Source organism: Gymnodraco acuticeps, unplaced genomic scaffold (genome assembly GCF_902827175.1).
Source record: "Gymnodraco acuticeps unplaced genomic scaffold, fGymAcu1.1, whole genome shotgun sequence".
Taxonomy (NCBI): Eukaryota; Metazoa; Chordata; class Actinopteri; order Perciformes; family Bathydraconidae; genus Gymnodraco; species Gymnodraco acuticeps.
Genome location: NW_022990693.1, coordinates 1,766,312 through 1,793,570, shown reverse-complemented (window position 1 = coordinate 1,793,570; position 27,259 = coordinate 1,766,312). Strand labels below are relative to the sequence as shown.

General features: G+C 41.9%; 1 protein-coding gene across 1 annotated transcript in view; it reads left to right on the top strand.

The window, feature by feature from the left end:
• The window catches only part of tyw1 (tRNA-yW synthesizing protein 1 homolog (S. cerevisiae)), a 225,991-nt gene extending 199,391 nt beyond the window's left edge, over positions 1 to 26,600 (top strand). The window contains 2 exon segments of the mRNA XM_034230575.1: positions 5,223 to 5,390; positions 24,451 to 26,600. Of these exon segments, the coding sequence (XP_034086466.1) occupies positions 5,223 to 5,390; positions 24,451 to 24,672 (390 nt within the window). The 3' untranslated portion in view covers positions 24,673 to 26,600.
• Positions 26,601 to 27,259: the final 659 nt, after the last annotated feature.

Here is a 27,259-nt window from a genome sequence, read left to right as displayed (position 1 = left end):
TCTTGAAATGACCTGACCCAAAAATGTAACTGTTCTTTGTACATATTGGAGTTTAGACAAACTAGCCTTCTGGCCTTCGGCTGCGAGGTATTTTAACAAGGAAATTGTATCAGCTCCACACTGTTCTGCTGTGGGTGCGCAAATCATGAGGTCATCAAACTGGCCTTGTATGAGAGCGGTGCCTTTAGAAACTTGGAGAGAGACCAACCTTGTATACAATGCCTGGTTGTACACAGTAGCCTTGACACAAACGTGTGAATCTGTAAGGTTTACCCTTATATTCAAATGTGAACAAAATGGACTGTCTTTGTGTACAGGAACACTGAAAAATGCATTTGAGAGATCTTATTACAGTAAAAAAATGCTGCAGAGGCTGGAACTTGGGAAAGAATCAGATAAGGATTTGGGACGAGCGGTGTATGCCCAGCTGCATTTACTGTAAATCCTGGACAAATCTCCACTCGTCAGGAGGTTTTGTCTCTGATCTTTTTGACAGGAAACACTGGAGTGCGTACCGGAATCGTTACACGGAATAATGACCCCTTGTTTAAGCAGAGAGGTAAACACTGGCCGAATGCCATCAACAACTTCACGTTTCAATGGGTACGGGGGTTGATTTGAACGGAACGTGGACATTAAACATACGTCATATCTGTGAGCTGCCCAGAGTGAGTATGGCACATCTGAAAGCGCGGCAGGAAGCTCAGAGATATGAGAATTACCTCATCATCCTCAACCAACAGCAATGTGCGCAGAACGGCTACGTTTGTGCACATTTTCATCTTATACATGTCACCTGACATATAGTACATAACATATTCTGTGTGTGTAGGTGTCCAATCAGTGACTGACTCCAAATCTTTAACGATTGGACCCAAATCCCTCTATCTCTCAGTGGGGCCCCTGGCTAGTGAAATGTGTGGACCGCCCCTGGGATTTGACACAGTTTGTGTTTGGAACCAGCTGCGCAGCAAACTCCTCCAAGTATAGTTTTAAGCATGAGCTCCTCATTCACACCTGAAAAACTCTCATCATTTACACGGATCATCAACAATGTTAGTACAAGTAAAAAGAAGCTTCCATGAACACCGCAGGTGGAAAAACACGTTGATCAGTCCAACGCAACAACGCCTGAGAATCAGGATATGTCAGCAGCCATTTAATACACATTCACACAGTTCTTTATCATCAAATGCCAGTTTTTGAACCATCGTAGGAGATGGCTGCCGGACTTTAAAACCCTCATTTGTTGAAAAATTAGGTCTAAGCCGAACCGGAGAATCAGATCTCTGCCCAGTAAATTTATTAGGCAGACGGAGGATAAAATAAACTGTTTTTTTACTGATGTGGGAAATGGATTGACTATCATCACCGTTATCTCCACTCTGAAGTGATACAAAAACTTCTCCTTTACAGTCACCCCAGCCGCTCCTATTGAGTGCATAAATCTAGCACTAAATTTGCCATCAGGCAAATCTGCCCTTTTTACTATAGAATGTGTAGTCCCAGAATCAACCAAAAAAAATGGAACATCAACACCCATGACAGCCAAAGTCAGTGTGGGACATTTCTCAAATGCTGTTTCACTGTCATATTTCAAATATGTAGCCTCTTTAACCACAGGCATGTCTTCTACATTTTCCCATTTTCAATAGCATGATGTGTGTGTGTGTCACTTCCCTGGTTAGATGCTGCTGGCTGAATTTCCGTCTCGCTCGATCGGGTCCCTTCCTCCCCATCTGGTGTAGGTCAGTCTGATTGTGAATTACGTCCTTGCTGTCCCCCTCTGCCTCCACTCGCCAGTGTTCTGTGAGCAGTGCCATAATCCAATGTTCAACACTGCCACACTTGAAACATCTTTCGTCAAATGAAGGTCTTGCTTCTCGTCTTCTGCCTCGGAAAACCTCTTCTGCCTCTCCCTCGGTATTGTGACCGGCCAGCATTCTGCGTAGCTTGCGCTGTGTCTGTGAGTCCGTTGAGAAAGGCATCACTGAGGTGTGTTGCCCAAACACCTGCTTGGGCTTGGGTTTGTTTTATCCCGCTGTTGTCCCCATCTACTTGGGGCTGATGGGGTGGACGAGCTTACGGGGAGTCTGTTGACTGCATGGCTGGGACTTGTAGTGGTGGTGGAGGTGGTTGAGGTGGGCCAGCCGGATTGCCAGGGTTGTACCCCGGGGGAGGGAAAGGATACCCAGTTGAGGAGAGGTCATTCAGGCCTGCAATGGAAGGATACAGAGATGTCTGGGGTTTACATGGTTTTGGAAATAATTTATTTTCCTTCTTTTCTTCACATTCATCTTCAACCTTAATATTTTCTTTAATGCCCAAGGCCAACTGCCTTCTTTCACGGCATTCTGCTTAATGCTCCCAGTATTTATAAACACTTTCTGTGAGTACACTTTCTCTGAGTGTCCAGTTTTCTATATAAGTATTTTACTTTATTTGATTTTTTACCCTTTATTTCATCTTGATGTTCTTGTAATTTATTCTTTAGGTTCTTGATTTTTAATTTACTCAAAAAAAACCTCCCTTTGGAAATCCGAACATTTCCGTCCATATATCTAATTTAGACAGACTGTTTTCACCATTTCTGCTCGCATGACATCTACAATCGAACCCTCAGGAGAGTGTACAAGCCCCCCATCTGCTTTGCTCCTATGACAAAGTCTTCAAATGTTACCAAACCACCCCTGACAAAACAAGGGGTGTTTAAACACTATTTGTTCATCCGTCGATGATGTGATATTAGTTTCTCAGTACAAATCACGCAAAAACTGATCGTAAACCAGGCTATTTTTTCATCCGTCGATGATGTGATATTAGTTTCTCAGTACAAATCACACAAACACTGATCCAAACCCAGGCCAAACCCAGGCTATTTTATCATCCGTCGATGATGTGATATTAGTTTCTCAGTACAAATCACGCAAAAACTGATCCAAACCCAGGCTACGATATATCGGATATCCTCAAATATCCCTTCGAGCAGTTCCCTCTCATAAATGTCATGGAGTTTACTTACGTTTAACTTTAAACAATTTAGACACTGCACATCTCACCGAGTATTGAAAGCCTTTGAGTTCGTTGGATCTCGTGAAGTCAATCGGTTCCACCCCCGGCGCTGGTCCTCTCGTCCCATACGGTTTCTGTCGGGGTAGAGTAAGATCCGCGGATCCTGGAGCCGGCCACCACCAGCGTCCGGAGGTGTTCCCAATCGAACTTGCAGAGACCCTGCTCGCAGCGCCAATTGTTATGGAAATCCAAAAACCCCAATACTGTAGAGTACAAGTCAGAGTGATTAAAACAAATAAATGGTGAAAACAGACAGAGTTGTCTTTCTGGTGATGTTTATTCGAGGCCTCAAACAAACATTAGATACAATAAAATATAGACACAGGTCTCACAGAGTATAAAATATGTCTGCGCGAGTGTGCGCAGTTCAATAGAGTAAAAAAACGTATATACAAGAAGGGGGAGGAAGGTAAGAAATCTGTCTTCACACGGTCACATTGTTATTAGACACCTGGCCTTGAGCTGTAGAAGTTCTCGTGTGACTTTGTGTGAGTCTCAACCCAGTAGCCAAAACAGCTCTGTGGCCTTGAAGTAGAGTAGATAGAGGCAAACAGCACATCTAACCAAATGAGAAGCATTTGGTTTAAAACATATCGGGATATAATAAAAATGTCCACTACAGTCCACTTTGAGAAAGATGAACTGATTAGATTTTGATGGTCAAAGAAGAAACTCAGTAATTCACAAACATGTAACTAATTATCATAAATGTCTGAAAGGAACATGTTGCAGAGTTTTAATTCCCTCAAGAGAAAATGATAAATGATTCATAAACAAGTTTTTATTTAGTTTTATTTAATAAAGTAATAAATAAAGTCAAAGTCAATTTGAAATCCATCTCAAATTGTAGGAACAAAGTAACTGTGTTACTCAGAGGATAAAGAGGTTCTGCACCATGAACACAGCTAACAGTCCCACCATATAGAAGAAATAAAGCAGTCTACTAATCCTACCCATACATTATTTTAGAAATGATCTAAATATTCCCAACATTAAACCATATAACCCTCCAGTCCTTATTCATTTGAAAATCCACCTTTTACCACACCTTGTGCCACACATTTAAGACAAAAATACCATTTAACAGAATAAAAAGTACAAGACACAATATATGATTATAAATGATTATATGATAATGTGGCACGACAGATAACATCACAAACGTATTGTACACCACAACTTGACTGATTAGTGGAGTCCCAATACTCCTGGATGGACCGATGTGATTGCTGGTTCTTGTATAGGAGGGTACCTGATGCAGATTCCTTTAGTGCACAATGGGCATTAGAGACACATTCCCTTCATCACTGCCTCACACCTTTCTGCACTCATCCCAACTCATCAATCTCTGCCATGGGGAGCTGTTGTTCAGTTCTTCTTCCTCCTCATCACTTGGAACAGCAGCACAAACTCGCCCCTATTGATCACAAGCACTCAGCGCCCAGTGTGCAGTTCTGATTGATGTTTACGGCGCTTCCTACTCCGTTTCTCACACCCACTCAATGCAAACATATAATTCAGCTCTCAACTCTTGCTGGATTATCAGCAGTTGTTGCTGTGCAGGAAGTTTCTATTGGATTCCAGAATTTTGCAGAAAATAAGATCTGTGACAAAGGCACTTCTATGATACTTATAAGCCTTGTTCAACAGGATGATCTCCAAATATTAACACTTATTTTATGATTTTATGACAAACTCATGTTGTCACGGTGGATTCGCTAACCACCGCTAGGCTAAAAGCGGACTTGTAGTAGACCTTTTTATGAAGCAAAGAAACGTATATAATATTTACCAGTGGGGTATTCACTGATGTATTTTATGTCGTAGAACAAAATGTGGCAATCTCTGCAGCTGGGGTTAACCACAGATCTTCTTTTTAGGCATCTAACTAAAATCTTTTAGACAAAGGAATCGGAGCTGGTAAAACTAACTCTCGGGTTTAAGCAGTCCTTCCTGCACCACTCTCCATGACTTGCTGTTGGTCACTGCTTTTCTTTACCTTGTGTTTTACTTCACGGAAAATGTATGCTTGTTTATTTCTTGAGTCACTTTTTGGTTTGCTATTTTGGATTGGATGTTGGATTGGAATACATTATAATGTAGTGTTTTTTTAGCTTTGTTCCTGATTGTGTGTGTGTGTGTGTGTTCAGGGAGTGACGTACTGCGGGGACAGCCCTGCCAGCACTCTGACCATGGCTAACGTTCCCTGGCACCAGGAAGTGGTCACCTTCGTCCAGGAGCTGGCTGACATGTTGCCTCAGTATGAGATCGCCTGTGAACACGAGCACTCCAACTGTTTGCTCATCGCACACACCAAGGTAGGAACTCTGTGACTACAACATCATACATCTGAAACATAGTGAGTCCTTACATTGTTGCTATTGCACCTACTTAAAACTGGAATCATTTCAAATAACAAGGAAAAAAATCCATAAAATATTACTTGACTTCAAGTTTATTCAATTGCAAGACTTTTCTTTTCCAGCACATCTTTTAGGTGCAAAACCTGTATTGGTCCCAACTGCTCAAATGTGAATATGTGTTGGTTTCCTAAAAACCTCTATGCTAGCAAGTACATATGTGCAATATTAGTATTACTCATTGGACATTTTTGAGACATAGTGATGTGCCTTTTTCACTAAGTTATCATATTCTGTAGATAAAATTATTAGGCAAAAATAATAAGAATTTCTTCAATAATGACAATGAATATTGGTTGCAGCCCTAGTATACATATAGGAGGCTTTATTCTACAAGTAATACACTTGCAGTAAATGATATCACTGATAACAAAGAGACAAACCAATAATAATACTCTGATCTAGATTGTGTGCTTTTTTCTTTGTTGCAGATAACTTGTGATATCATTTTTAAAACACTTGTGGCTAAATTATGAGGTGGTGAGTATTTGAGCTAGCGGTCTAATGACCCTACACGTGTTAAATTGAATCAGAAATCACAGCATAATTGATTAAAATATACACTTCACTTATAACGTAGACTGTACATATGAGGTTCAACAATCTGCTGAATGTGTACGATATTAGGTGCAGCTGAGTGGCTGCTGCTGTTTTTGCATATTTTCTAAGGGCGCATTCACACCAGCCTTGTATATTCCAGTTGAATCGAACCCTGGTGCGTTTAGCCACTTGGTGCGGTTCATTTGGGTCGGTGTGAACACAGTCCGAGACCTCTTAAGTGAACTAAACAACCGGACTCTGGTCCGCTAAAATAGGTGGTCTCGGAGCGCTTGCTAGTGAACTCTGGAGCGGTTCATTGCTGGTGTGAACGCAGTCTGCACCAAAACATAGGAAGCGTAGTATTTACGTGACACAAGAATGCGGATGTCTTCAAAATCGTCGTTAGCGAAAGAGTGAAGCAGAATGAAGTGTTGAATAGTGTCGTGTAAAGTAAAAACAACTATCAAACTAAAAACTATACATAAAAGTCAGAGCCACCTGCCGTCGGTGAAACCCCCTCCTAACTGCAAAACGTCTCATTATATGTGTTATAATGTTTTGTATCGCACCTTGTCTGATTATATAATCGCCGTTGCTGTAGATATGCTCTCCAGATTAACAATAGCATGAAAATAACCTGCCGATGCTCCATGGCGGAGGCTCCGGTAGAAATTGCCGGGATTTGCGTTTTTTATCCCCTTAATGTCTGACCAATGGTTGAACAGCATTTCCGTGCACATGACTTGTGTTTAAAGTTTATAGTCCGTTTGAGCTTTGCCCGTGTGAACGCAAACCGAACCTTCTGAAAAATGAAACTGGTGCATACCAGAGAAGCGGACTATCAGGTGTGAATGGACGGCAGATTTCGCAGAGTCTGTCCAGAGAGATCACCACGATTTTGAGTTCCTGTTGAAATTTGCTCTGTCACTTTGACTCCATCGTAGTTCTGCGGCAGGCAACCTTGGTGACTTGACACGGTCATGGCGGGCAGACGTGGTGTGTTGGCAGCGGCTCTCTTTTACGCACTACTAACACATTTTCTGGGAGCCAAACACTCACACGAACGGGACTGCTTAGCTTCTATAGAGCAAAGTCTAGATTTCCTCCAGTCTGCCTTCGATGTCATACAAACCCATTTATATCAACTAAAGTTGGTATTAAATGCTGAAAAATCCAAAGTGATGATATTTTCGAATGGCAAAAAGTTAACATCTATTCTACCCAAGATGTGTACTGCACAAGGGACTGACATTGAGAGGGTCACTACTTACACATATCTGGGATTTCTTATTGAACAGAACTTGTCTTTCAAGTTACACACGGAAAATGTTGTTTCAAAGCTAAAAATGAAATTAGGTTTCTTTTACCGGAATAAATCCTGTTTCTCTTTTCAGACAAGGAAACATTTGATATCTGCAACGTTTTTACCTGTATTAGATTATGGTGACCTGCTATACATGAATGCCTCTGACCAGTGCCTAAAGAGCTTGGATACTGTGTACCATTGTGCCTTACGATTTATCACTGGATGTGGATATCGAGTACACCATTGCACTTTATATGCTGCTGCTAATTGGCCATCTTTGTCTGCTCGCAGACTTTCCCATTGGTTGGTTTTATTTATAAATCTCTGCTTGGGTTGGTTCCCTCCTACATTTGCACATATATGTGTCAAAGAGAAAGTCTATATGGCCTGCGCTCCCCAGATTTTATTCAGATGCTGGTCCCTACAGTGAGAACAGAACTGGGTAAAACAGCTTTTAAATATGCTGCCCCCACAGCTTGGAACAATGTACAGAAGGAGCTGAAACTCTCAGATGTAATCACTATGGGGGAATTCAGGTCCATCTTAAAGGACAGAGAACACGACACCATTGGTAGATGTGAGTGCTCGTATATCCTAAAATCGTTTTAAATGTTGCCAGTTTTGAATGATTTTAATAGTTTGTTTTACTTTGCATATTGACTGGCTAATGTGCCATTTTATTTGTGTTTTACAGCTGTATTTGTCTGCCTGTCATGTCTGTGTTTTATCTGTTGTAACTTTGTACATGCTGCCCTTCTTGGCCAGGTCTCTCTTGGAAAAGAGATTTTAATCTCAATGAGTCTTTTACCTGGTTAAATAAAGGATACAGTATATATAAGACCAACACTATATCACACTGTGGTCTATGTGTCTATGTGTCTATACTGTCTATCTATGTGTCTGGGGAGGTCATTCAAACAGTTACACATTTTAAATATCTAGGCATTATCCTTGACACTACTCTATCCTTCAAAAAACAAGTGAGAAAGGTAATGCAAATAACTAAATACAATCTAGCAAACTTTAGATATATAAGGAACTGTTTGACAACACCTGTAGCAAAACTCTATATGACTGCCATGATCCTCCCCCACCTAACATACTGTATGACCAGCTGGACCCAGGCGAATAGCACAACATGAAGGCCTATCCTGTCACTTCACAAACAAGCTCTCAAAGTGTTGGACAGAAAACCTAAGCTATACCACCATTGCAAAATCCTGGACAAACATAACCTGCTCAGCTGGGGAAATATTTTAAAACACACTGATGCAGGTCTCATTTTAAAAATTCTAAACGGCAAGGCACCCCCACCACTCTGCACTTTTATACAGCAGAACCATTCAAACAGCAGAACCACAAGGTCTGCCCTAAGAGGGGACTGTAGTCCCTCTTAGGTCCAGTTCCTTTGGCAAACAGTGTTTCTCTGTGAGGGCACCAACACTCTGGAACACAACACCAATACAGATAAGGAATAACACCTCCTATCATACATTTAACCACAATCATAAGAACTGGCTTTTAAACAATCAGAAATGTGAACACTTTTAACTGTATCAAGGTATGATGATATTTCATCTGTTTGCATGTTTATTTGTTCCTCTCTATTGTTGTACTGCTATTTATTTATTGTTGTATTTATATATTGTATGTTTTATTTCTCTAGTCTTGTTGTGGTCATTTAACATCTTACCAAGGACAACAGTTGGAAATTAGCCTGCTGGCTAATACTGGCTCATTTACAGCAATGTGGATTAATGTGCACTGTCCTTTAAATAAACAAACAAACAAACAAACAAACAACAAATGTGACCTTAGTTGTTATTGCAGGGTTCCCGCAGGGTTCCCGCAGGGTTCCCGCAGGGTCTTAAAAAGTCTTACATTTGATAATCAGAATTTAAGGCCTTAAAAAGACTTAAATATGATCAAAAAGTTGCGATCGCGTCTAAATGTGTTTTGGGGGAAATGTCCGGGCTGCAAAGTAACCAGTACGGTAAGAGCCTTTCAGTTCCCCCCAACAATTTGTATTGTAATAAATCAACATGGAACCAGTAATCACTAACTTTGCATTCCCCTGGCCCCTTATCGGAGAACACTCTAGTAACCTAGCAACCAAGCTTCAGCTAGCGGCAGTCAGAAACTCAGGTATCTTCGAATCTACCTACAAAAAAATATGGGGAAGTGTAAGTTCAACCGTATATGGTTGGAAAACATCGAATTTAGTGCTTGGTTGAAACCAGTGAAGTTTGTCACTCAGAGGGGGGTGGGGGCTGGTGAACGGTATGGTCAATGTTTGTTTGTTTAAAAATGTTTGCAGTCGCGAAAGGTCTAAGCCAATCAGACATGGACAAAAAAAAGGTTCAGTCTATGTGTCGAGGGGGAACTAGATACCCCTTTACAGCCATGGTCCGGTCTGACAGCGATCAGCTGTCAGATGGGAGAGAGGAAGAGACGGAGACATAAATATGCAAACCCAAACCTACAGTTAACTTTACTGCTGGAGAAGAGGGATCGGGGGGGGCTGTGGCTGATGGGCCATTAGGTGTGTAAACAAAGAGAGTCACACACAGCTGATCACCTGAGAGCTGCCGTTTCATTCAGACTATTTTTTTTAAAAAGTGATTTTAACATTACACAACAATGAACTCAATGTGTGATTGTTATAGCTAGCCAACCAATCAGAACAGACTGGGCTCTGGTTTTCAGACAGAGGGTGAAAAGAGGAACTGCAGCACGTATGAGAAAAATAAAGATATTTTTGAACCTTAATAAGAAGGAAAATCATACTCTGTGAGAAATAGGATTACACTGAAATAACTGCCAGCATTCATCTATGCAGCTAGCTTCGTTAGAAATAATTATACAATCTGCATTCTGTAAAGTGTTTATTCTAAAATGCAATCTAGAAATTCACTTCTGGTTAAATGGACAAAATGACTTGCGAGCAAATGTATACACAAACCACATCCACATCACTATCATTACCTTCTCTGTGATGACACACACACTCACCAGAAGACAAAAGAGATGTTTCAAAAGCCAGTTATTGACTTAATTATGTTCATCCTCACACACCAGAAAGGACACAATCAATATTGCACAGAAACTATTTATATCTTCCTCTTTTGTCCTCATTTTCTTTTTCCATCATTCAGAAATAAACCACAGGACATTTGTGCAACTGCTTCTGACACCTTCAATCATTTGCACCTCCTCGCCTACAACTGTCAGTATTTCTTATTATACACGCTCAGACACACTCTCTTCACAGATTCCCACTTCCTGCCGTCACGCAGATTGCAGTATGAGTGCTTGTTGCTCTGCAGCAGCATCTCTCTTCCGTCAGCTATTAGCTCTGTCTGAGGCACGTGAGAAGAATGAACAGCGTTTTGCACTCACTGCGTCTTTTGAGGGCTTTTTTTTATTGGCATCCATAAAGGCGTGTCCTAGAATAACCAGAGCAGAAGAGCTTCTGTTTCAAACACACGCTGTACCTTCAATTATATATTTTTTTTCTCCAAGCTGCGTGTTTCAATGTTTTCTTTATTTCATACAGTATGTGGCTGCACATGCCCTTAAAGGTCCCATGTCATGCTAGTGGAGCCTCGCAGATGGGGGTGCTGCAGCCCCCTCAGCCCCCTCAATTTGTACGTGGTTGACCAATCATAACAGAGCCAGCCAGCTAACCAATCAGAGCAGACTGGGCTCTGGTTTCAGACAGAGGGTAAAGAGAGGTGCTGCAGTATGAGAAAAATAAAGAGCTTTTTGAACATTAATAAGAAAGAAAATGGTACTTTGGGACAAATACAAGCGGGGTTAAGTTGGGATTGGATATGTGGGGGGGGGGCTCTGTGTGTGGGGGGGGGGGGGGGCTAAAGTATGGGAGTAAATCTCACTGTAAACTATTTAATCATCACCAAATTCGGTGTTATTATGACTGATCATAACTCAGCCTTATGCAGACGTACATTTAGCATGGTGTAGGAAACAAGACGGGTCGAGTGGTTTGGCGGCATTGCTGCAGACTCTCTGCACACACACACACCGCTTCAGACTCTGCAGCAGAGGAGGAGCGGTGGAGCCCGGGCGGTTCTGCAGAGAAACACATTCACTAAGCCGATAAACTATATCCAGTCAGAGATCTGCTATTTTAAAGTAAAGTCAACACATACAGTTGCAAGAAAGAGTATGTGAACCCTTTGGATTCTCCACACATAGCGTTGTGTGTTCCTTCCAAACAACTCAACTTTGGTTTCATCTGTCCACAGAATATTTTGCCAGTAGTGCTGTGGAACATCCAGGTGCTCTTTTGCAAACTTCAAACGTGCAGCAATGTTTTTTCTGGACAGCAGTGGCTTCCTCCGTGGTGTCCTCCGTGGTGTCCTCCCATGAACTCCATTCTTGTTCAGTGTTTTACGTATCGTAGATTCGTCAACAGAGATGTTAGCATGTGCCAGAGATTTCTTTAAGTCTCTAGCTGACACTCTAGGATTCTTCTTCACCTCATTGAGCATTCTGCGCTGTGCTCTTGCAGTCATCTTTACAGGACGGCCACTCCTAGGGAGAGTAGCAACAGTGCTGAACTTTCTCCATGTATTGACAACTTGTCTTACCGTGGACTGATGAACATCAAGGCTTTCAGAGATACTTTTGTGACCCTTTCCAGCTTTATGCAAGTCAACAATTCTTAATCGTAGATCTTCTGAGAGCTCTTTAGTGCGAGGCATGGTTCACATCTGGCAATGCTTCTTAAGAATAGCAAATTCAAAACTGGTGTGTATTTTTTATAGGGCAGGGCAGCTTTAACCAACACCTCCAATCTCGTCTCATTGATTGGACTCCAGGTTGGCTGACTCCTGACTCCAATTAGCTCTTGAAGAAGTCTTTAGTCTAGGGGTTCACATACTTTGTCCACCCTGCACTGTGAATGTTTACATGGTGTGTTCAATACAAACATGAAAACATATAATTGTTTGTGTGGTATTAGTTTAAGCAGACTGTGTTTGTCTATTGTTGTGACTTAGATGAAGATCAGAACACATTTTATGACCAACTTATGCAGAAATCCAGGTAATTCCAAAGGGTTCACATACTTTTTCTTGGAACTGTATCAACCCTAAATATGGTCTATATTAAGAACGAGAAAAGTGTTAACATATATATATATATTATATATATATATATATATATATATTAGGGCTGTCAAGTTAACGCGTTAATAACGCGTTAACGCAACAAAAAAAAATAACGCCACTAATTATTTTAACGCGATTAACGCATGTGTATTTTTTTTCCCTGGCCGCCCCGTAGTTTCAGAGCGCATCGAGTTTAAAATACCATCTACAAGCTGATGCTGACAGCCCCGCTCCTGCCGCCCGCTTGTGGCAGACCACACTTCCACGCTCACCGGCAGGCACCGACTGGCTGTTGGGAGGACCGGGAGGGTGTGTGTATGTGTGGCACGAGCGAGCGAGAGAGAGACCTTACGTGCATTGTTGTTGTTAGCATCTGGTGCTAGCTAGCTGCGCTAATGGATAGAAGGAGCTGTTTAAATGAAAACAGAGGAGCGACATTTCGCCACAACTGCGCCGAGCACTTGACTTTATGCAGGAAGCCAGACAGTGGGACATTGTACGAAAAGTCAGCACACTCAGCATGGATAGTGCGCAACATGATTGCAGCGTCCACGCAGCTCCCGTTCGAGCATATGCCTTGAGTTGCACATAGCGCCAACGATCCATCACACACACACACACACACACACACACACTAGGTTTTTGTGAACATATGACAAATGTGCGAGGGTGATGACGTCAGAGCATCGCCCTACAGCAGGGGTGCCCAACCAGTCGATCGCGATCGACCGGCCTCTCTATTTGGACTGGTAGATCTCGGCAGACTGGCAACTTTAAAAGTAGCTCTCGGTTAAAAAAAGGTTGGGCACCCCTGCCCTACAGTATGTTCCCCGGACAGCCAAATGTAGCCAAATGTAACCCCTGCATACAAGCATAAACTGAAAGAAAACTGCTGTAGAATGAAAAATAAATGATTAGAGAGATTTTGTTCATCCTGACTACACAGATACTGATAACTTTCTTTTTATTATTATTTTGACTTACTTACTCAACATCTCTGGGCAATAATAAAAAATCCAGCAGGGCTTTTTTGGGCTCCTGCAAATAGTGGAACATGTTTCCGTTATGCCTCCTGAATGTTTGTGTGCAGTGCAGTCTCAGCAGGTAAAAAATAAGAAGTCCTCCTAGCTTTTATGTTAACTTACATAACTCAAAAGCTTAAAATGCATCACAGGAAAGTGCAGATCAGTATAATTTTGAGAGAATGTGTGTGCCTGCATACTTTCTGCAAGTTCTCAGATCTTCTAGTTCCAGTTAGATTGTGTGTGTGTGTGTGTGTGTGTGTGTGTGTGTGTGTGTGTGTGTGTGTGGTGTGTGTGTGTGTGTGTGTGTGTGTGTGTGTGTGTGTGTGTGTGTGTGTGTGTGGTGTGTGTGTGTGTGTGTGTGTGTGTGTGTGTGTGTGTGTGTGTGTGTGTGTGTGTTGTGTGTGTGTGTGTGTGTGTGTGTGTGTGTGTGTGTGTGTGTGTGTGTGTGTGTGTGTGTGTGTTGTGTAAGGGAAACTTCTGCAGCAATGGAGAGTCAGGACTCAGAGAGACACAAGGAGAGTTGTAGCTTTGATGTCAAACACTGATGTTTATTTACAAGTATCGGCCGGAGAAATTCACATCACAAGTCACACAGCCAGAGACTCTGACTGCCCTGGTGGGTTGCCATGTCAAATCTTACCAGCCTCTCTCTAGATAGACCTTTTAACTAGTTTACAGAGAGTTAATCCACATATTGGGGGATGGTGCGTAAACACCTAGGAACACTGGAGATATCGCCAACATCTGTAAATACTGAATCACTTGTCTGTGGTGCTTAGAAGCCAGCGTTCTCACAGTCCTAAAACCCTCTGTGACCGATAGGTGAGGCCATAAAACTGGTAATGTCAACAATAGCTTAGACTTCCCATTCCTTAAGACAGATAACAGACTCAGGGTTGGTCGTAAACGTCAACACACAGAAAAGGTTAGACTCCTAGGAGTAAGACCAAATTAATCCCTAACATGTATCAGTAGAAGCTGCTGGGTAGCGTCTTCCGAGTAAATCGCCAGAAACGCCGTCACCTCCTCATCACTCCACCGCTCCCATGTTTTATTTTGTGTTGCCATAAGTTAGTCTTTCTCCGTTGGTGCGCTGGGCTAATGCTAATGCAAGCAAATAAAATGGCGGCTTCACAAAACTTTTCTGAGTTTTACGGAGCGTGGTTTGCAATTCGCCCAGCCAATCAGAAATTGTTAGTGTGGCCGACAGGACTATCCGGAGGTGAAAAGGTTTGCGCGAACTAGGGACTAGTTCCAGATCTTTTTGGTGTGAAACCAAATCTCCCCCCATCGGCCTAGTTCTTGGGAAAAGTACTCCGGTGTGAAAGCGCCTATTGATGGGCATTCCTCTAGCTCTCTCACCCCTCATTACTTTCCCTGCCATGCTTTTCTCTCTTGTATCTCCTCTCTTTCATCTCTGCTCCCCCTCCCCAATCCTTTCCCCCTTATTCTCCATCCTCTCCAATCCATCTCAGTCTCATTTGTCTCAGAGGAGGCTGTAATAAAACAAACGTCACAAACCTCCCAGAGATAATCCTTAATCGATTTACAAATCAGTACACCTGTTGTGTGTCTGAGTGAAGGTAACCCTTTTTCCGCCCAAATATCTTGTCAGATTTATCAATAATACTAACCAAAAGAAACTAATGTCTCTAAAGGTGTATCGTTATTGCTCTTCCATCTGACGGATCATGACACTGAGTTTTAAGCAGTTCAAAGTGCTACTCCCAACATGTCCGCACCATTGCTGCATACACAACATATCAGTAGAAGGGAAAAACAGAAATACCTATTCTTATTACAAGCTAGTGCAGAGCCCGTTTGGCATGTGCTTCTCCTTCTTTGGTTTAGAACTGAGTATATGAATGCAATTTTAGTAGCAACACTACAGTGTAAGCACAATGAGAACAAAAGCTCCAATGAATGGCCTCAATCAATCAGTCAATCAATCAATCACTTAAAATACTTTATTAATCCCTCTGGGGAACTAGGTTGTGTGACAGTTGACAGTTGCAGGGGGTCCTCCACAGCACAGAGACCGTCTGAATACTCAGGCTCACGGTGAAGACATGATGAAGACTCAGGCTCATGATGAAGACTCAGGCTCATGATGAAGACTCAGGCTCATGGTGAAGACTCAGGCTCATGATGAAAACTCAGGCTCATGATGAAGACATGATGAAGAGTCAGGCTCATGATGAAGATATGCTGAAGACTCAGGCTCATGATGAAGGCTCATGGTGAAGATATGCTGAAGACTCAGGCTCATGGTGAAGACTCAGGCTCATGGTGAAGACTCAGGGTCATCATGAAGACATGATGAAGACTCAGGGTCATGGTGGAGACATGATGAAGACTCAGGCTCATGGTGAAGACATGATGAAGACTCAGGCTCATGATGAAGCTCTCATGGCAATCCTTGTCAGACCAAACAGTCTGGAAGCCACCGATAGAAACGTTGATGAAAATGTTGTTGATGGAATCCTTGTTGATGGAAACGTTGTCATCAGATACAGTATATCCATGTTTTCATAAACACTTACGTTATTCCATTTGACTCCTGGCCGTTTCCATTATTAACCACTGATCTAATGTTGCAGACGATGAGAGGGGGTAGACACAGCATATACAGTGGGGCAAAAAAGTAATTAGTCAGCCACCAGTTGTGTAAGTTCTCCCACTTAAAAAGATGAGAGAGGCCTGTAATTTTCATCCTAGGTACACTTCAACTATGAGAGACAGAATGGGGGGAAAGAATCCAGGAAATCACATTGTAGGATTTTTAATGAATTAATTGGTAAATTCCTCGGTAAAATAAGTATTTGGTCACCTACAAACAAACAATATTTCTGGCTCTCACAGACCTGTAACTTCTTCTTTAAGAGCCTCCTCTGTCCTCCACTTGTTAACTGTATTAATGGCACCTGTTTGAACTCGTTATCAGTATAAAAGACACCTGTCCACAACCTCAAACAGTCACACTCCAAACTCCACTATGGCCAAGACCAAAGAGCTGTCAAAGGACACCAGAAACTAAATTGTAGACCTGCACCAGGCTGGGAAGACTGAATCTGCAATAGGTAAGGAGCTTGGTGTGAAGAAATCAACTGTGGGAACAATTATTAGAAAATGGAAGACATACAAGACCACTGATAATCTCCCTCGATCTGGGGCTCCACGCAAGATCTCACCCCGTGGGGTCAAAATGATGACAAGAACGGTGAGCAAAAATCCCAGAACCACACGGGGGGACCTAGTCAATGACCTGCAGAGAGCTGGGACCAAAGTAACAAAGGCTACCATCAGTAACACACTATGCCGCCAGGGACTCAAATCCTGCAGTACGAGACGTGTCCCCCTGCTTAAGCCAGTACATGTCCAGGCCCGTCTGAAGTTTGCTAGAGAGCATTTAGATGATCCAGAAGAGGATTGGGAGAATGTCATATGGTCAGATGAAACCAAAATAGAACTTTTTGGTAAAAACTCAACTAGACGTGTTTGGAGGAGAATGAATGCTGAGTTGCATCCAAAGAACACCATACCTACTGTGAAACATGGGGGTGGAAACATCATGCTTTGGGGCTGTTTTTCTGCAAAGGGACCAGGACGACTGATCCGTGTAAAGGAAAGAATGAATGGGACCATGTATCGTGAGATTTTGAGTGACAACCTCCTTCCATCAGCAAGGGCATTGCAGATGAAATGTGGCTGGGTCTTTCAGCATGACAATGATCCCAAACACACTGCCCGGGCAACGAAGGAGTGGCTTCGTAAGAAGCATTTCAAGGTCCTGGAGTGGCCTAGCCAGTCTCCAGATCTCAACCCCATAGAAAACCTTTTTTAGGGAGTTGAAAGTCTGTGTTGCCCAGCGACAGCCCCAAAACATCACTGCTCTAGAGGAGATCTGCATGGAGGAATGGGCCAAAATACCAGCAACAGTGTGTGAAAACCTTTCGAAGACTTACAGAAAACATTTGACCTCTGTCATTGCCAACAAAGGGTATATAACAAAGTATTGAGATGAACTTTTGTTATTGACCAAATACTTATTTTCCACCATAATTTGCAAATAAATTCTTTAAAAATCAGACAATGTGATTTTCTGGATTTTTTTTTTTTATAGTTGAGGTATACCTAGGATGAAAATGACAGGCCTCTCTCATCTTTTTAAGTGGGAGAACTTGCACAATTGGTGGCTGACTAAATACTTTTTTGCCTCACTGTACATCTCCTTGAATCAGGACCCAGAAACCCTTTGTCTCTTTGGTTTACCCTTCATCCTGTGTCCTTCAGATTTCTGTGAGGAAAGCCTCTGTTCTGACCAACATGCTAGCCGGCTTTAGCACGATTAGCATCTCTGTGGTGTAAACAAGGCTTGCAATTTCTTCACAACATGCACAACAGCTGAATTTCAATGGCAACACAACATTTTTCTCTACAAGAATGTTGAGAGGGCACAGCTTAACAAGTTACTAAGAGTTGTTATTAACAGTAAAATAACAAGTAAGAACACGTGAGAAAGTTAAAAGCTGCAACAGGCTGCACACAAGGTTGGCACATGCACACTCAGAGAGTCTGTGCCCATTAAATGATGAAGGTAGGAGCATACTGCAAGATGATTGCTCCATTGTCCCTTTAGAGATGAAAATGAAGCTTGAAATGTACAGTTGTTATCATGGTACATTCAGTCTTTATAGTGTTTTTTAGACATGTGGAACCGGTAACAGGTTGTGTTAGTGTTTATGTGATTCCGTAGATTTCTCTAAGCAGTCAGAATACTCAACTGTAATTTGCAGTTGTAATTTCAACTGTTATACGTTAAAAAGCTTTTCAAGCTTCTGTACACAACACGTTCTCACTCCCAACCAGTCACATGTTGACAGACGGTCAGGGCCCCTCCCCGTCACTCTATTACGGACAGGGTACCCCTTGAGAGTCAGTTTTCAACGGGCAGGGCGTCCCATAGACCTTCATAGACCTCCCATAGCATTGATCATAGACACCATGAGAACGCTCCCCGGCAAATGCTCTACCCCGACCTTCGGTTGTTATTGTCAATATTAATATAATAATTATTTATTTTGTAATAGTCACACTCGATTTCGCCGATTGTCTTGTTGCCCCAGCTAGTTTACACCTCTTTTAGCAGAAACAAAGGCTACATTAATGTATTAAATCGATGTTAATCCATGTGTGTGGTTGTGGAATTAATAGACGTGCCGTTGTCCGTTACAAACTCTTCAACTACAACCCTAATTATATTTTAAAACATTTTAGAAGGCCTCACGAAATACTTTAATGTACATTAAAATGTGAAGGGATGTGTGTAATGTGGTGTTTGACATTATTCACCCACGGATCTATGGGTTAGGGCAGAGGTCTTCAACAGGGGGTCCGCGACCCCCAGGGGGTCCGCGGAGGTACTGCAGGGGGGTCGCGAAATCTTTGGTTGATTAGACAATTTTTTATATTTCTTAAAAAAAAAAAAATTCCAATTTGTTTTTTTCCCACAAATTGAAATGTCTTTAATTGCACATTAACATGAATCCAACATATTGTAGCGAATCTTTATCTTTGAGTCAGCAATGCACGCATTCAGCTACACACAGTAGCTATCTCAAGCTAGGCGCCGGTTCACTCACAGCAGGAGACTACCCCGGACCTGTCCCACCAGGCCTCCTGTACACAAAGGGGAGGACCCGCCCCTATTGCTGCTGTGCCAATCACGAGGCCGCATGACACACGCTGGCTCTGTGAGGTTCCCCGTGATTGGCCGAGAGCCTATTCAGTCCCCAGTTTACTAAGGACCCAGACACAAGGACGCACGCTGCAATATTATTGAGAAGACCATACCTTTATATATATATAAAAATTTATCGTTTTGTAACTCGACCAAAAAAATCCACAAGCACAAGAGAGATACCATCCACCTCAGAAACCACCAGTGAACATGCAAGTAGCGAGACGGAACCTGCTGCTGATGTAGCAGCTAATAAGGGTAAGCGCAAACGAGAGAAGACCCGGAAATATGCATATGCCATCCACAGATGGTTTGAGGATTCACTGTCCCTTCTACATGTAAGTTTAAAGTTAAAATCTGTGAATTAATTTAATAGCTCAGTGTTGTATGCAAGATGTATGTTTATAAATGGCAGTGGCATGGTCACCCTGTACCTTGCACTTGTTTGAAGTTAAAACTTGAATCTGTGAATTATTTTAATAGCTCTGTGTTCCATGCAAGATGTATGTTTATAAATGGCAGTGGCACGGCCACCTTGTACCTTGCACATGTTTAAAATAAAAACATGAATATATTAACCTGTGTATTATTTGAATAGCTTAGTATTGAATGTACAATAACAGAGTAGCTATGTTTATACACTGCACTAGGCCCCATTTAATATAAAACACAATTGTATGCCATACATATAGTAGGGGGTCCCTGCTCCAGCTCTCCATCAGTTTGGGGGTCCCTGGCCTGAAAAACGTTGAAGACCCCTGGGTTCACGGACATTTTAGTTAACCGGACTTCCTGTTGATGTGAAATCCGAAAATATTTTTAAAAAATCAAATATTACTTTATTCCGAGTGTGCTTGCTTTTCTCTTTGGAGGTCATCACATAACGGCATTGTAATACACGGTTCGGCTGCATTACATATTACATATCTGCCGTAGTTCGCTATTTATAGAGCCCTGATGAGAAGACTTCTGGACAAACAGGAAGAACTGCCGCCGAAACTGAATTTGACGTGGATCATAAATATATCAGCAATTAAACAAAATCTTCAATTTCTATTCACAATATAAGTCTCCTTGCAGTATCAATACTAATTCGGCTGACTTTTTATATTTGATCCAATTGGTATATTGGTATATTTACACCATAACGGTGCACAGCTGATAGAAAGGGACACCTGGTGGTTAAAGCACATTATTGAAATGTATTATTTTTATTATTAGATATTAATAGGAGACACAGACAGACAAACTAATAAGGCTTTATTTAAACACTAAAGAATACTTTAGGTTAAGGTCTTATTTTGAATAAGAAAAAAGCTTTGGAGGTATAAATATTAAGCCTGACAAAGTACTAATATATTGCTTTCCTGCAATGTTAACTACTGTATGTTGAAGCACTTATTTTAACTGATATTATACTAGTATACTCTTATAAGATGTATGTAGATAGTATAAGAAATGTGTAGAATACAACAGTTTAATGGTGGAGGTATACACATATTGATAGATGTCTTGTAATGCACTGTTGAGGAACCTGCGACCCAAGTTTTTCATCTCCGACCTTGTCAGGTATTGAATATCCAATAAATAAAGAACACAGAATTATTAAATATAAAACACAGAATTTGTGTGATTATACTAAATGATTTACAAATAAACACCACTGCATATTTACAACTGTTACACATGCTGATGTAACGCAAATGTTTCCAACTTAGGACCCGTTCAAATCCAGTTTTGGACAGTCTGCCGTGGTTCCATCCCATTTCAAAGTGCTGTTCGACGCTCGGCGTAACCCTCGGAGCACACTCAAACATCCAATCACAGAGCTTGAGGACTATCACAGGGTTTGTCAAGCGAAGCGGAGAGAATACTTACTTCCGGGTGTAATATTCTCTAAAGCAACTACTATGAGCTGCTCCGACCCTCGGTCCTGACGGACTCCAACTTGTTTTTATTAATCAAACAAATAAATAAACACAAGGACAATTATGTGTTATTGTTGAGTAAATAACAGTGTGTGGTTTAGAAAAGAATACAAAATTAGAAGGAAAAAACCATGAAACAATACAGATTTCAGTATTCTGAGTCCCTACTCTCCCCATAACTGACGGCAACAAAAGTCCGACATTATTCAATTAAAATAAAGAAGTAAAAACAATAAGTGTGGCTTGATATTGAGTTAGAAAAAGGTTGATAAACGCTGTGAGAATGAATCTGCGGAGAGCATTTCGCCGCGATCCCAACTCGTCTATTACCAACGTTCAGGGAGCTCTATGCAAGTCAATGGGACGCCCTGCCCGTTGAAAACTGACTCTCAAGGGGTACCCTGTCCGTAATAGAGTGACGGGAGGGGCCCTGACCGCCCGTCAACATGTGACGGGTTGGGAGTGAGAACGTGTTGCTGAACAACATGGCAGGAAGGCAGGTTATCCTGTGCTGATGTTTTTTTTGTGGCTGCTTCAGCAAGCCAATGTGCAACATAACATATGTATACATGTCCCCATTTAACGTCAAGTGGATATTGGCTTTTTAAAAAAAATGTTGGGCCAACTTCAACGGACAGTCTAACACACAAAATACGTATAAGTATATTTAATAAATTGTTCCCCCTTTTGGAAACCAGTTTCGTGGTAATCATCTTAACAGAGCAATAACGTAGTAGTGGAAAGACTTGAATTTAATTTCCTGAGAACAGAAGTGATGTGAAGGTATTTCATTAGTTCTCTGTGAATGTGTGTGGAAGTACTTTACAGCTCATTGGCACGTATAGACGGCAGCTCCTGTGGCGCTCGGTGAACGATCCGTCCTCACTGATCCTCAGCAGAGATGCTGTCAGTAAAAACAACCGGCACAGCTTTGTTGCTTAGAGATTGAAACTGTTTGCAGAGATGCTGGTTAAACAAACATCATTACCAGAAACATTAACTCCCGATAGGCTCATTTCCCCCCCGTTTCTCAGGCCTCATTAGCTATGCAGTGGGTTTCTCTCCTCTAATGGCCGAGGCAGGCGCAAGGCATCTTAAGGCTCAACGTTGTGATTTCCGCAGTGAGCCGTCCTGCCTGGGAGGAAAGGCTTTAACTTGTCAGATAAATGTTAGTCCTTTTTTATGAGTGTTTTTGTGTCATTTTGAGTTGCTGTTTCCCCTGAAAGTCTGTGATGTATTATTGGCGCTTTCCTCCTCCCGTGTGAATTGCAGCAAGATGTGTGGCTCTCAGTGAGCGAGAGGATTTTAATGAAGCAGGCTGCAATGCTCACTTGGGGGTCTTGCAAAAGCAGCCGTGGACCTGCAGGAGGTTTTAGATGCTAAATGTTGAGAGCTAAAAGCAAAGCATCTGTCCCCAGGGATAACTATGCACCACGTTGGATGCAGTCAAAATAAAACCCATGAGTGAGTGATCAAACTAAAAAAGGCTCAGAATGTTCTACACCCCGCTTCAGAGGAAAGGTTGTGCTGTACCTACTGTGCTCGCTCTCTGTTCCTTCTCAGTCTGTCCCACCTGTGCAGCCCACAAAGTCAACATAATAGTGTATCAATAGGGCTGCACGATTTTGGGAAAAAATCTAATTGCGATTTTTCTGACAAATATTGCGATTCGATTTGCGATATTTGTTGTGAAGCGACCCAACGGAAGTTTATTGTAAAATGCAGCCATAACTCCGGCTAGGAAGGTCGTATCAACATGCTCCCGTCTCTAGCACCCCCGCAGCCCGAGCTACGAGTGAAAGGACTAAACTTACATGAAACTTCCGTTGGGTTGCTTTAAAGTCAAGCTTCAGTTTAAGATTCACCCTGTAATAGAAACATGTGATGGAGCATTACTAACCTGACTCAGATGGTTTGTTTCACCAAAACATCTAGGAAAGCTCCATTGGAAGCCATTTGGAAAGGGCAGGCACTTTCAAAAATACTTGGCAGGTGATCGGATCAATCTGTGTATCACCTTCTATCATGGGCCACTTCTGATTGGTTAACAATGGCTGGTACATGTGGAGCACAGCACTTCCGATTGGTGTGGATGACTGACACACAAGAAGAAGAAAAAAAATAAAGAATTTTTTTTTTTAATCGCAGGCTTTGCGATTTGATAATCGCATCATTTAAAATCGCGATTTCGATTTAAAATCGATTAATCGTTCAGCCCTAGTATCAATTGGAAGGCACTGTTGCATTCTGGGAAATCAAAGGTCACACTTTTTACACCGTGCACTTGACTAGGGAAACGAGCAGGATCAGAGAGGCAGAATGTCGTCAAAGGCTTTTCCCTCACTGTCAAACACTCAAACCGCTCTGCAAATACAAACGCACACATGCACACACACACACACACACACACATACAATCTTTCAGCTCCTCGCTCTCCTCGTGTCCATTTATTTCCTTCTTCTTTCTCTTTAACAAGATGGATGCCAAGTGGGGTGAAGGAGTAGCAGTGGTTGATAAAAGGATGCGAGGCGGTGGAGCTGGTGAATCAATTTAAAGATTAAACGTATAGCAAGTGGCAGGAGAAGTTAGGGAGAAGCTCCATAACACTGCAATGTTGGTGTTTTTGATCACGTTTCAAAACATATTTTGGATAAATTCAGGATACGCAACACTTTCTTACTTACCTCTTTAGTATTTGTAAATGTTTTCTATGTTTATCCGAGCATATGGCTTGGGTCCATTTGTATAAATTGTGCTTTATAGAGAGGGTTGATATTCTTTGTTAGCTTTTGTGCTCATCTGCAGGTCCTTTAAATGTTGAACAAATGACATTTCTAAATGTCAGGCTGTAAAATTATCATAATGTTTCAAATACATCTTTAGAGATCTTTCTTTCCCATCATTGGGAAAGAAACTCCCTCTGGAGGGAACTTTAGAAATGTGGCCTTTGCAGACCATTTACATGCACACAAACCTATAGTATATAACACACTGCCGGAAAGGGAGAACCCCCAGAAGCATAAATAAAAACAAACATTCCGGTTGTAACAAATGTGATTTTGGAGAATAGACCCAGCAGTTTATTTCTGTTTGGTGAGTTTGTGTTACATTAATGGCACCCCGAGTTGGATTGGTAATGGTTTTGGACAAGTGTTCAAAAAGTCCTAATGAACGGCTGAAAGCAGCTCATAGGTTAACGGATTACAATCTGTGTAGAGACGTGTAAAACCAACGCTCTCTCAACTAACTCCTTGTTCCTGTCTCTCTTCTTTGTGTGTTTTCAGTTCAAGGTGGAGGGCGAGTGGTGGACCTGGATCGACTACGAGCGTTTCCAGGAGCTGGTCCAGGCTCAGGAGGAGAGCGGGGGGCAGCAGGGCTTCTCCGCCCTGGACTACATGGCCAAGACCCCCAGCTGGGCTCTCTTCGGAGCCACTGAGCAAGGCTTCGAACCCGTTGACACACGCTTCCATCGACGCAACAAAACCAAAGACATTTCAGGATGCTGATAGATGTGAGAGAGAGGTGGGATAAAAAGAACGAGGACTCGCCTCCATAGAAAAAAATAGGGATCTGTTTCTTTATCCCAATCCTCTTTGAGTTTCAAAGTTTATATAGCTGGAAAGCATTTTCACTTATACTCTCTCACCCTCTTTCCATTTCTCTTTCATTTGGATCTTTCATTTTATTGGCTTGAGATCCAAGATCTGCCAAAAACTGACGGTCTATTTCACTTCGTAGACATTCCCCTAACATTCACTTTAGGAGCTTCTCTCGCTTCCTATATGTACACGAATCTTTGATACATTCCTTTTTTTGAAGGGGTCATTACTATAAATGTCAATGACTTTGATCTTTTAAACTATCTGGCAGCGATTTGGAAGGTTAACACTGTTGAAGTAGATATCGTGAATGGTTTCATCATCATCATCATTTCTGACATTTGGTTATAATCCAGCTTCTAGTTATACAGCTCAGGACATGATTAGCATATCAGGAGGAGCTCTTCTCCTCATGTTGTCTGAGGGAGCTGTTTCCCAGACTCCTCTCCTCCTCATTAGGACTGCCGTGTTTGTACTCCGTGGTGAGGCTCTCCAGCTGTAAGAGAAAGGCTTCAAGGCCGCGTCTCCACTGGGAGTCGCCTTTATTACCGGCTCTTTTTGAGGAATCTTTGTGGATTATTTTTGCAGGTCCAACAATCTCTGCTTCGCTTGGTTTCCTTCCTTTTGCGTAGGTGCTTTGCAGTAAAGATGGGTGGTTCTCCCATTACGATAGGTTAACTGTGATTATTAATAGAAGAAAAGTGGGCAAGGTTTTTAAGGAATCCAACGTTATTGATAGAGATAGCATTTTGCAGTTTTTGAGCTAAATGACATTTAATGACATACTAAATGTAATGCAATGGAGCAGTGCAGTGAAGACGTATTTTTTTAGGCTGACCAGGAAGTAACCATAACAAGGGCTCCCTCAACAAAAGCCAATGGGATTTCGCCATTGGCTTTTGGAATATTGCTGAAAATAGGCCCTGTGTTAAACACATATTTATGATACTTCATTAACACCACTTTTTTAAGCGTAAAACTATCGCCTGAATTGAACAGCTAAAGCTACTGTACGCTATAAACGACTTCCATGTCGGTCGCATGGCTTTGTGTCACCACGGCTAAGCTAAAGGTGGCTAATGGGGGACGTTTAGTATTCTCATTAGTCACTTGTTAGCAACCGCCATTCTTATGATACTTAGAATCTTCAGACATTCACCGTTGGGTATTTACTGACGTATTTTATACTGTAGAACAAAAAGTGTTAATCTCTTCAGCTTGTGTTAACCACATAACTTATTCCAGACGAAGGAACCAGAAATGATAGAATACTAACTTATTTCTGGATTTAAGACTTAATCCTTCACCACTCTATCGTATCACTGTTTGGTATCGGTTCAGTAAAGAATACATTTAATATAACGTTTTTAGAATTGAGATTACTACATTTTCAATACATTTCAAGTCTTCTATCATTGTGACAATGCATCTTCCTCTTGTTTAAATAGGGAAGACATAGGTGTCAAAGATTTGTAAACTGCAAATGTGCAACACTTATAATCTATTCATCTAACTTTAAAATGTCCAAACCAGGATAAGGCATGATTTAAAGAAAAGCATCACGATGTAGCTTTACATCAATCCTACTCGTGAACTCCTCCTCAAGTCTCCAGCCTGCCAGGATGAAGCCTTTTCTGATATTGTAGTGAACAAAGGTGTATAATTCAAGCTTATTTCTATGTCCTTTTATTTGAATGTAAATTGAAATGTTAATGTTGAAGTCCGTTTTATTATTTGTTTGGATTCAATGTAAATCCAGTTGTCAACTAAGATCTCGCTGGGAGAAACAGCTGGTGTGGGGGATAAATCACTGTAATAAACACATGTGTAACAATCTGCTCTGTCATTTGTGAATGTCAGAAGCAGTACATGAACAAACGGAGCACATGTGTCCTGCTGTATGTCTTGCTGCCTGTCTCTTTTTCACAGTGGGAAGTTGACATTTGGAGACTACAGTAATTGTGGGGAAGCTGTGTGGGCGGCACTTAGAGCCCAACACAAGAGCTCTGACTGAACGAGAGAGGAGGCAAAGGTGAGTTCAACAGAAAAACAACTCTACCCGAGCTCCAGTTGCACTCTTTAAATGTAACCTTTTGTCACGGGTGAAGGTTAGAAAATGTAAAATTGCCTGTGAGTTGGAAGTATTTGTTAGGGGGGCAAAGTCTTCAGAGTATTCAGAGTTTGGTTTTTTTCCAACATAGTTACATATCCTGTTGTATAATACGATATACATTGAAGAGAAGGTATTTGGTGATTCTAACAATAAGATCATAACTGAGTAAAGCACATTGTGACGGCCCCAGAGCCTGGGGCCTGTGAGTGTGTGTGAATGTTGCAGGTCCTGCGATGGGGTGGAGCTGAAGCGGCCAATCAGCGTGATCGGGGACACCTGGCCGGAGGTGCTACTTAAGCCCAGCTGCCCGGAGTCACCAGCCCGTCATGACTCTCTCCAGGCCTGCTGCGGAGGAACTGACCGTGATCCTTTCCCCTCCTC